Source organism: Fringilla coelebs, assembly GCF_963513975.1.
Source record: "Fringilla coelebs genome assembly, chromosome: 7".
Classification (NCBI taxonomy): Eukaryota; Metazoa; Chordata; class Aves; order Passeriformes; family Fringillidae; genus Fringilla; species Fringilla coelebs.
The window spans coordinates 18,473,316-18,485,645 of record NC_140035.1 but is presented as its reverse complement, the minus strand read 5'-3'; the positions used below and the strand labels follow the sequence as shown (position 1 = coordinate 18,485,645).

Sequence of the window (12,330 nt, the reverse complement as noted above, 5' to 3'; positions counted from 1 at the left end):
AAAACCTGCAGTCTGCAGGAATGCATACTGTTTCTGCAGCTCATGGATTTCTGTGGGTGAACCTCAAATGCTATGTTCTACAGAGTTACAAAACCAGAACCAATCACTATATTTTCAAGGCAGTAATTTCTGGTATATCAGATACAAAAACCAAAAATTGAACAAGCTCCGTTTTAAAATTCTTTGTGTCCTGGTTTCAATGACTTAGAAATGTACACTGAATAGACAAAAAGAGACCTTTAAAAGAATTTATTGTCCCAAAGTATTACCAAGAATCCAACACTTTTTCAATGTGTTCCCATCATACAAGGGCTAATTAGAGCATCAGAACAATTAATTTTCTTCAGGTTGGTTTTTTTTCTTGTTTTTTTTTTTTTAATGGGCGTTTACAACATTTTTGATTTGTGTACATCGTGGTTTAAATATATTGAGGATTCAACTCCACATATACAGCTACAGATTCATACAAAGAAAGTACCCTCTCTCCGAAAACACTTTGCTCTTTAGTACTGAAATTCTCAAAATGGGTACCTAAGTGGCACCTACAACAAAAAAGCTTTAACAAGCATGCAAGCAGAAGCAGCTGTTCATTTTTTAAACTAATTTTCTCTAATATTTGACCTTATTTAAATCGTACTATCCCAAACAGTCATCTTGTGATTGTGAAAATGTGAATACATCGTTATGTGAAGGTATAGTACATATTAAAGTGTCTGAATTACTTAATGATAAATGCTGGATTTGCACATGTGAATATTTTCTTTCATTTTCCTTTAGATTATGGCAACTTGAATGTTTTCAGTAATACAATGAATGTGCTGGAAAAAAGAAATTTATATTTCAAAAGAACCAAGTTTTGTAGTTGCTAGAGCTGCTAAAAAGTTCAGAAAAGCTATTAACTTTTAAAACCTAAAAATTGCACATATAATGCTTGTTTTTAAATATGAGCACAGTCCTAGAAATCTCTTTACCTGATACATTGTTCCTTATAATGAAACAGTATATGAGAACATTATGCTATTTTTGGTCCAATAAAAAGTTAAGGAATTAGAACAGCATAATGAGGGAACATTTAGGGGAAATGAGAAACAAAAGGAAAGTAATATTTTGGACAGGAGCCATAGCAAATGTGGAGAATGTAGTATTTTGCACTGAGGTAATGTAGGGACATGGAATATTTAAAGGCCTGTTGAATTCTTCTACCGATGGAACTGTTCTTCTAAGGTCTTAGAAACAGCATGGTCCAAGTTAATGTCAGCTTCTAAAGCTCATAATTTCAGCAGGCAGGCAAACGGATTAGTCAATATAACTGCCTATAACAAAAATAATCCTTTTTACCCATTTTCAGAGGAGCAATGTTATTCTGTGACCCACGTGTAGCTCAACATAAATGTCAATCCCTTCCCTTTCAGTTGTGAGCAATCAAATGACATTATCAACCACAATTACTGATCCCAACAGTACTGTAAAACAAAGAAAAAATAAGATCAATACCTAAATTGGTAAAAATGAGAGATTAATATAATTCAGGTTTTGTGGTTCTAAATGTCCTCAGATCAGTAGCAAAGGATGAAATTCAGAAATACTGTTGTATCCAGATATTAGTTATCTTATGATATTTTAGTTTGTTTGTTTACCTATTCACCTTTCATATTGCTTCTTTCTTCTTCTTCTTCTTTTTTCTTAACTTGAAAGACTCCCTATTCCTGAAGAAAGTGATCCAAAATTAGACTCTTCTAACGAAGTGTATAACTCACATCTATGGTATGTAAAGCAGAATGTACCATGTAATAATTTTTACTTTCCTGTTTTCATATAGGTCTCTTTGGTTAGCTTAACAGCAAATGCATTGGGTTACTCTGAACTTGGTGCCATTAAGTCCCTTAGGACACTAAGAGCTTTGAGACCTCTAAGAGCTTTGTCACGATTTGAAGGCATGAGGGTAAGACAACGTGAAAGTGTCTGGAAGTATGCATGCATATAAAGAATACATGCATGCACAACAAGGAATGACAAGTCCATGCAGAAAGGCTGCACTATCGTTTATTGCATCTCTTTTACTAACAGATAAGCAAAAAGCTTCATCCATCCACCTAAATCCATATGCGGTTATCACATAGAACTTATATTTATTAAGGTTACTTTACTTTCTAGCCAATCTCAGGAGTTTTTCATGTGAGTCTTTGAAATTGCCAACTATGAACTCTCTTAGCAGAGTGCTAATAATAAATAAAATGTAACACACTTTTATTGATTTCTTTACTGATAAATATATCAAAATATTTATACAGGAATCTAATTTAGCATTAGTTAACAAAGATATTTTCTCCTGGAAATTGATCTTCTTCATTTTTCATATTTATATTTTATAAACCCCCTTTAATCTAACCCCATTGAAATTCATTAGATGATACTACAGATACATTCATATCCACTAGTGGTTTAAATCTCTTTCTGAGTTTGGCTGACTTAAAAAGCAAATCAAGTTATTTGATTCCTCTATGAAGTTATTATTTTTGTAAGGTAAATGCTTCTTTTATTTCAAATAATCTCTATTCAATATTCAATACAATGTATATAAAGTTATTTGTTGCTACTCTGAGTAATTTAGAGGCCCTGCTTACTATTCATCTCACTCAAGAAGGCATTTTGACTTATTTTTTCATTTGTTTATACCTTCTGTTCCTTAAAGCCACTGAATACAAACTAACTCTATATGCATGTCAATGAAATATGCTTTAAGTGAATGCTTTTTCCTTCATCATGGAAACATAAGAGGAAACAATGCAAAATCTTTAGAAAAAAATCTAAGATTAATGAAGTCAAACTAAGGCTTCAAATTCTTTTCCTGAAATTGTATTCAGCAGACAACCTATCTTCACTTCAGAATGCAGCAGAAAATACATTGCTAACCAATGATTACTGAATTAATAAACTTCAGCTTCATGCAGCAAATTGACTTTTAACAGTTTTCTCCTTATATGAAACTCATGAAGTGATATTCAGCAGGGTAAGAGCTGGTCAAGTACCACAGAATATGCAACTATTTGATTAAGCCATTTTCTCTTTGTCTTTCTTTGTACATACTGTTCATGAACATTCAGATAAATGTATGTGGTTTTGTGCAGAGAAATGTTGGGAAACTGCTGTCAGCTTTATGTTTTTAATGATGTTCTGGTCAGCTGCAGGAGGACTGGGAGACCAGTACAGATAATATGCAGGGAGGAAAAAAAAAATGCAGCTATTAAAATGATATTGGAAGAAAAGACCATTTCTAAAGAGATGTTAAAATTGATCGCCAAATGTTTTATTCACTTTTTCTGTATCTTTACATGATTGCTTTAGTAAATTTTCCACTTACAAGATTTAGGATATTCATGCATAAAGAAGCTGTTGTTAAGGTACCTATTACTTGAATTCTATTTACTGCTTTCCCTTACTGCTTGCTGAATAACTATGAAACTCTGCCAGGAGCCCAATCATATGATAGAATTTCAGCTACACAACATGAATAATCCATGAGCAATTTACTGGTTAGGAATCACAGAGAAGCTTGGAGAAGGAAATAGGCTTCAGCTCTATCCTCCAATATTAATGACAGTCAATGATGTGCCTGATTCCAGTCACTTAGCAGATTTGACTGGCCAAATAGATAGAGGCCTTATAGTTACTACTTGCACTTCTGAAATAGTGGGTTTTTTTCCAAAGCACTTGGCAACTATTCAAAACAGCTCACTGACAGTTGTTGGCATTACTTTATGAATGACTCACGAACAGTAAAAATATTCAAATGATAAATAATTGACCAGCTCATAAGACTACAGTCAAATTGAAATCTTCTCAGAAACCGAGTTCATTTCATAAGAATTCATAAAAAGAGAATCTTTTTTCTGTCTGCAGAAAGTAAAGATAAAGCAGCCCTCTTGGCTTTCTTATATTGCTCATACCTACACTGAGCTGTGATAAAACAGAATTTTTATTCGGCATGTATTTAAATTTTAGTGTTTACCCATGCTCAAAACTGTGCAAATTTTGCACTAAAAATGTAAAATATCTGAAGTATTCCACAAGAGGCTGTGGATATAAGAAGCTCTGCATCATTTTGTAAAACAATTTGCCAAGTACTCAACTACTTTAATTCAATCAATGTTTCTCTTAAATAAGTTTTTCCTTCTGGTGAATTGGAAGAGTGCAGCATTTTACACAGTCAGTACATACTAATGACTATTCTGTTATGCCTAAATATGAAACACACTTCAGATTTTAAGTTACATTCTTAGAATTCTTCAGCTATACTCTTTAGTTGTAAATAATTTTATAATGATGCTGTTTCATAATTCTCTTTCCAATGTGAGTGTAAGACATATGAATCACTTGCACCAAAACAGGGTGCAGGCGATCCATAGCTTGTGCTTGCCTTAAGCCCAGAAGTGAATTTTGCCATCTTAAAGGCATTTAGAATATCTGCTAGTATACTGCATTTTGAGAAATTTTAATACTTTCTATACTGAATCTCAAAACCAACTCCACCCAGATGCTGGAAGGCAAAGTAAAGGATTGCTTTAATTTAATTTAAATTTCTGTCTTAGGGTTTATATTCTCATCTCAATTAGTGTATGTATTAAGCAGAACTGAGATTTGAATATACCCATTGCTTTTTGTTTAGCTTTTTAGTACTCGCAGTACGATGCTTTTGCGCTAGTTCTGAATTGGTATGCTACTTGAAAATGTAGAATATGGAGTACATTTGCTTTGCTGAGTTAGAGAATTAAGTGACAATAAAGCATGCATTTGTGTCTAACTTCACAAAATAAAGCATGTCATGCCGTGCTTGATTATTAGAGAAATAGTAGAAGGCAGCAAACAATCTGAAATCCACTTGCATTTTCAGTTTTGCATGCCTTATGCATATTTCTGGCTGATGGCTTTAAACATTTACTGTATTTCAAATTTCCAGTCCAATTTCATAACTTTTTAAATCTAAATTAGAGTATTAGATGTCTTAAATCCCCTCTAAAATTCAATGGCTATTCCTTAGATTCCCTTACCAGGAAAGCGGCAATGAGGCTTTTTCAAGAGTTCTCAAAACTTCATTAGTCTGAAAGAAACATTTCTCATATAATTGAGTTATAAAACATAGCATCAAGTGTCTGTCATTACAGATTCACAACTAACAACGGGCTATATATTTCTATTTCATATAGGATACGTTTCAGCTTGGATGGGGTGGACCACTGGTTCCTCCCCTTACCTCTATTGTGGGTACAGTATTTCCCCCTTTTCTACCCTTAATGAGTACAGTCTGACTAATCACTCCATTGTAGATTAAGGCTTAGGAGGAGAGACCACTTCATCGGCAAATCCCAGTACCAGTAAAAGTAGATTCTATATATTCATCCTCCACTGCTTCTCAATTGCTTTAAATCTTTGGAAATAACTTTTTGAAATTTCATTGTTAAAGAAAAAAATATGAAAATAAGAAAATGGGGGGTTTTTTTAGATATTTTAAGATTTTTAGTTGTTTTTTAACTGAGATAAAAATTGGCTTTCTTTAAAATTTTGAATCTGGATTTCATATTGTTTTGGAAAGATCTATGATTTACCATGTTACTCAATTTATACCAAATATACTCAAAATAACCTGCAGAAATTTTTTAATATTACTCTTAATACATTAAGCACACACCAAAATACTGTGATCTGAATGGTCACAACTGCAGAGATTTGTATAAATGCAGTTTAAGTTTTTTGTGAAATTTAAAACACCCTATATCTTACATTAAGTAAATAACTCCAAGTGTGCACACACAATATATAACATATAAAATCCCTTCTTGGAATCAGAATTCAGTCTTCTTTGGCCTTTCTTGGACACTAGTTTTCATAATTTTTTTACAAAATGCCAGTAAGAATATTATCTTTCTTGGGGTTTAAAAATGTCCTGCAGGAGACATGTCAGTGATATAAAAATTTTGCATTCACTAGAATAGTTAGCAAAATCCACTTGTTAGAGCAACAAGCCCTGCAAGCACAAACTGCAGGAGGGTGTCACTAATGCAGGGCTTTTATAGCTGCAGTGTAAATGATGCATCAGTAGCAACCATGGTCAGTGTAAGTTTAGCATCTCATCTCACACTTGAGAATTATGTATTCCCTCTCAAGGAAGTGAGTGAATATTTTCTGCAAATTTCTCTTAAAAATAGAGGAATATATTTTTTTGATCTAAACATCATGCACTTTTTGAGGACTGTGATCTTATTCATTAACTTTGAGTTTTGAGGAAAATCTATTAGATGTATTGTGTCTCCTGAAAGGCAATTAAAAAATTTATAAACTTTGAAGTCTGTCTATATAGATGTTCATAAATCATACAGGAAACAGTATTTTTTAGACTATTTTTTAGACTATTTTTACAATAAGAAGAGAACTTTTGAAGAGTTACTTTATATAGTTAAAAATTATACAGGTTTTTTCCAGTTTGGTATTTGTTTTATCTTACAGAAAACCCTTACTGTTAGGATCAAAATTTTAAAAAATTAGAATGGGATACATAATATAGTTTGCATTTTAATTGAAAATGTTACAGGGCACATAAAAGTTGATAACATTTCATTAATGCAACAAGGAGGGCAAGAAGTTGGGTTTTTTACTGCCAGATTTTTACAAGCCAGACTCTTCTCAGATGTGCAAAAATGGCAACAACAGTTTTAAGGTGGGTTAAGGGAAATTCGTACTTGATAGAAGGGGTTTTAGGGAGGTTTGCTGTTTAAATTTTTTCATTTGGGGGATGGAGGTGTTTGATTTTCATTTTCGTGGGGGTTTTTGTTTGGGGTTGGGATTTTTTTTCTTTTTTTTTTTTTCTTTTTTTTTTGCAGTCAGGTAAATACTGGAGCAATAGCATGTAGTTAGTGGATTAGAGATCATACATTCTTATCTACGTGGTGCACGGTGTACCACTCTGATTTCCATTTGTGAGACAAACTTATGAAAATCAGCTTCTTGCAAAAAATACATTGAGACAAAATAGGAGTAATTAATTGAAAATGAGAAAGTTTTAATTACTTAGATTATTCTACATTTTTAGGTCTCCTAGTTCCTCTGTAACCATTCTTTGGATCATGTCAAGTAAGTTGCAGTTTCTCTCACAGATATACCTAACTTTCATTTACTGTTGCCTCTACAGCCAGTTCATAGCTGATCACCAAGCACATGCAGCATGCTTCTTCCCAGGGTACCACTCCAAGCTACTCAATGACAAAATTTCTAGTTTTGAGGTAAAAGAATTATTGCAATGAATCTCTCAATTCCTTCTCTCTTTCTTCCTTTCCCGCTCTGTCCTAATCTGCTGGACTGCAATATCACAAATGTTTATCACCTGATATAAACATTGATAAAATGGGATAAATTTTCATTATTATCTGTGAATAAAATTACCATCTCCAATAGTGCTGTGGCAAAGTACGTATACTTTATCCTTTCACTATAAATAACTTTTATCCTTAGATAGCCATTGTGTTAATCCACAGGTAACCAGGGCAACCAGCAAAACACAGCTCAAATGCAAAGAGTAAATTTATTTCATTACCTTGCCAGCAGAGCTGGGAGGCAGACAGAGACACAGAGGGACACAAGCTCCCTTAGGGTTACTTCATCCTCATGGGGACAGCAGGACCTGCAGCCTGCCCCAGTGTATGAAAGGGCTTTGTGCATGCACAGCTTATCACAAGGCTGTGCTTTTACAAGCTCTCTGTCTCCCAGAGGAGGCTCAAGCATGTCTGTGAGAGTGTATTATGTCTACACAGCAATTCTGCTTCTCAAAACAGGCAGAGGATAAACAACACTAGGCATAATAAATGGAGTTTTCCCACACTGACATGCTTAGCATTCTCAGCTGCAAGTTCACTTTGAGAGAAACTATTCCTCCTCACCAAATCTTCCAGTTTTAACCTTTCCCTCCCAACAGCCATCTTCAATCCAACTCCATGTATGCACTCAGATGAGACAGGGTATCTTATGTGGGAATATTTTTCCTGTACTGCATTGCCAGTTATCTTCCTTCATGGGCACCTCCAAACTTCACACTATGCAACTGTGGCAGAAATCCAGAGCCTCTGCTGAGGGTCACTCTTTATCCTCAGCATTGGGCCATGTTTTTATTCTGTCTGCTGGCCCTCAGGTCCACTACCTCCATTGCTTTTGTGATAAACATTTTCAGCTGATGTAGTTGCTCCTAAATTGAGCCCCATAAGCGTTTCTTCCAATCCCACCGACTCTCTGCTGTGTTATGACTTGTAGAAGAGGCTCCTCTAATTTCAGAAAAAGGCAGTTTCCATCATCAGTTTTACAGTACTAGGGAGAACAGAAAGCCATTATTACAGCATCAGATAGTTAATCTTTTTGGTTAAGGAGTGGGTTTCTTCATGGTCCACCTCAGATGCTCTTTTGATCCCCTGCCTGGGATAGTTGTTGTACGTTTACATACAGTTACTATGTCCTTTCTTCCCTTGCCTCAACTCTTCCACAGTTTGAGAGAATACACTTGTCTGTTACTTGATACCCACTTGGTCCAGTCAGCATGGTTTCAGAGTCTCCTTGACTTCCTTGTGTGCTGTCCTCCAGGTCCTTCACTATGAGCACGTGGTAAATGCAGATCCCATTGTCACCTGTGCCTCCATCCCTGTCCACTCATGGTGTACCTCCTGCCATTCCAGCAGTCTTACCTATGTGCTGCACCAAGAATCCAGACCAATGTCTACTTGCTCACTTCTCCATCTCTCTCTGCAAATGTTCTCTATGGCAGCTCCTTGGGAACTTTTCCTATTTAAGCATAAAATTACAAAGTTGATGCCTTCTGAGTGGAGGCAAAGAAAGTACTTCTTAATTTTGAGTAGAAATAATGTTCCACACACAGTCCTGTAATCTCCCTTTCCATCCCAAAGATGGTAACTGCCTCCTCATTTGTACCAGGAAGAGAATTAGGAACTTCTTCACAGAATCTGCAAAAGTTATGGGAAAAGTGGATAAGTTCTACTAAAGATTTTCCTTGTTTGTTTACAGATTTCAGGAGGCTCTGATATATCCATTACTCAGCTCCAATGTAGGAATTCCTGCAAAGTCTGTGGCAGCTGAGGTGTCAGGACCCATGGAAAATACTTTCCCCTGGCAACTAAAATACATTTATATCTCACTATGTGTTCGGCTATGTCTCCCACAGCAGGGGTCAATCTAGTAAAGCTTCCTTATATTCTATTCATACAGCAGGGATAAGCTGGTGTTTTGTACAATCCTCATTCTGCACAAATGAATGGTTCTGACACCAAAACTGATTTTTTTGTCCAGTTTTTACTGTTTTCTTTGGAGATTATTTCAAAAGAAGATACAAACAGCAGCCATGAAAAACATCTGGATTACTAATTTGCCTTGACAGAAAGTCATACTGGCCAGAAGATAGGACATACAATTAGTATTGCAGTAAATCTCTTACATATAAATCTGATATTGGAAGATAAATGTTACATAAATTTAAGCATGAAAAATTGTTTCTATATATATTAAATACTGCTTTCTTCTAGAGGAGACATGGTTTCCCACAATGATTTTTTTTCCCCTGGATGAATGTTGACTGAAATGTAAAATAGTCTAGAGTTCCTTTGTCTTTTTAGGGTGTCAGGTGTTGCTTCTCACTTGTTCTTATTGCTGTTCCACCTACCTGAAGCTATAGGAAGGTGAACAAGCAGAATCAACTTGGGCTTTTGCAGCTTTGCTCACTGGAGTCAGCCTGACCAGCAACATCCCAGCCTTGAGGAAATGCGTAGGTAATTTATAAAACCAAAGAAACAGCTGTGCAAACGTCTTTTTCCAATTTACTGGCATTATATCCTGTATTAAGAAATAACAGAAAATAGGCCCAGGAGAAATAGCCCCTTTTAAAATAAAAAATACATTTTGAATCATGTATATCTGATCTAGATTTAAAGAACAAGCAAAAATAAGAGCAGTAGTTGCCAACATACTTTTAACCTTCCAAAGACTCTTTCCAGCAAGACGAAAATTGCAATTTTCATTTGCTACATTAACTCATTAAGAAATGTTAATTGCCCCCTTTTCTGCATTCAGTTTATTTTTCAATTGGTTCTCCCTTTCTTCTGTCCATTTGCTGTAACTTATGTGTGTTGTCTGTCTATGTATGGGTGCAATCTTGGATATATATTAAGGTAATTTCCTGGTTATACTGACATATCTCAGCTAATTCCCAAAGCAAATACAAAAAACACACACAAAAAAGTAAAAAAAAAAAAAAAAAAGGTAAAAGAAAAGTAAAAAAAAGTAAAACAGAAAAACACTGTTAAGGCAATTACCTCCAACTATATGTGTTGAAGAAATTAAAGACCTCTTGCTAAGGAGGACTTTACAGTCAGCTGAGCATCTGACCAACGTGTAGCAATACAGTTTTACATTATAAATATATAAATATGATAGGGGTATAGGCTCAACACTGTTGAGGAGGAAAAATCAAACAGAAAAAAAAAATGCAAACAGAAAACAACTTCTAAAAGTTTTAATTTTCTTTTCTTCTTTTCTTAAAAAACCTTCCAGGGGGACTGGATAGCTCAAGGGGTTGGTAATAGGATACAGAGCCTTTCATCTCTAGGTCACCAGTTCGCATCCAGGCCAGGTCAGTAGTGACCAAAAATTATTACCATTTGATGGGTTTTCAGTGACCTCTATGAATTAAGTTGTTGGAAGCATTGTTGGAACAGTTGCTGGAAGCTGTTCTCTTTTTATCCAAGAGGATGTGGCTGATCTTTCCATAGTCTCAGTGGTGAGACTGCATTACCCGTTCATCTCTAAAGATTAAGTGCAAGACGCACTGATGCATTTTGTAGAAATCCTTTTTTCTACAACTATTATCAATTCATAATTGTTGTAACAGTTATTGTTGCTGTTATTATTCTGCTGCCTGTTCTGGATCTGTGCTGTGGTTCAATGGATGTCAGGGTTGTTATAAAGGTAACTGCTACAGGCATTCAATTTTTGCAAAACCATTCTATGTGTGAGCAGAGGTAACCTTAATTCATTTGAGTTGCAGAACTAAATCCCCATCTTTCTTTCTTGACATCTTTATTTTCAGGTTTTTCATCAAGACTAAGCAGAGGAATTCAATCAGTGTAACACATCTGGAACATTTTTATGAGTGGGGGAAAAAAAAAGACAAACACTAGCTGGCCTAGAATTTCAAAGCAGCAATAGCATAATGCAGTGTCATAGATCAGGTCAGACATGGAACAAATTTCAGAATTTCAAATTCCATTTCCAATTTTTATGTTGTTCTCAATTCCATGAAGCTAAATAGCAACAGATTTATTACTGGGATCTTTTCATCACCAAAAATACAAGCAATATTAAAAAAAAAAATAAAAAAGTGCGTAATTTAAAAAATAAAGTTGTGGGTTTTTAGAAAATAAGGATTATTCTGCTACAGAAAGGTCCCATTTCTACTGTGCAGCAGTGGAGGAGACCGTTCTAACTGAAAAGAAAATATGCCCTGAAAACAAAATTTCTACCTCAGCTGGCCATAACACTTAGGAAGAAGAGGGGAGGAGGGTGCTGAGTGATAAATAACACAACCACAATATTCCTCTTCCAAAGGCCTTCTAGAGGCTGTGGAGTACAGGTAGTACGTTTGAGCAGTTCTGAGCTTGCTCACAACTATGTTGGCAGTGGGGAGAATGCATCTATATTGCAGGGAAGAGAGATGGACTGAAACAACTTAATGTACTCCAATACCCACGCCAATCCTTTCCTGCCTCGCTGCAGGACTTAGATTACTGAAAGTCAGAACCCTACTGCATATTTTATTTTACCTTCTTACCAGGTCCCAAAAGTTTACAGAAGAAAAAATGTAAACTTTTGAATAAAATATTACTTGTAAAGGAGAAGCTGGAATTGGATACTTAAGGAAAAATAATTGCTCATCACAGAAGTTTTGATAGGTCTGACAGACACATGTGATTAATTTCTGTATATATCAGATAAATGCACCTTTTATCTACATAAGATGTATTGACATCTTGCCTGCAAATATCTGAGAAGGTAACCCCCCCCAAAAGTAATTCAAAATGCAAAATCAGAAGTCCTAAATATATCCTTTTTTAGATAAATGAAGGGTATTGCTAACTTAATTCATGAAACAACAAGACTGGAGCTTGAAATAAATTATGTTGATTCAAGTAGACACATATTGCAAACCTGTCTTGCTTTTGTATACAAAGAAATTAATCTTTGTTATAATCTTGCATGTAACGATAAGGCAATAAAGTTATGTCTTTA

At 35.1% G+C, this 12,330-nt stretch overlaps 1 protein-coding gene across 1 annotated transcript in view; it reads left to right on the top strand.

Annotated features, from left to right (window-relative positions):
* LOC311155929 (sodium channel protein type 1 subunit alpha-like) overlaps window positions 1–12,330 on the top strand; it is a gene marked incomplete at both ends in the record, with an annotated part of 59,721 nt that overhangs the window by 35,699 nt on the left and 11,692 nt on the right. The window contains 1 exon segment of the mRNA XM_084209420.1: window positions 1,820–1,942. Coding sequence (XP_084065546.1) covers window positions 1,820–1,942 — 123 coding nt within the window.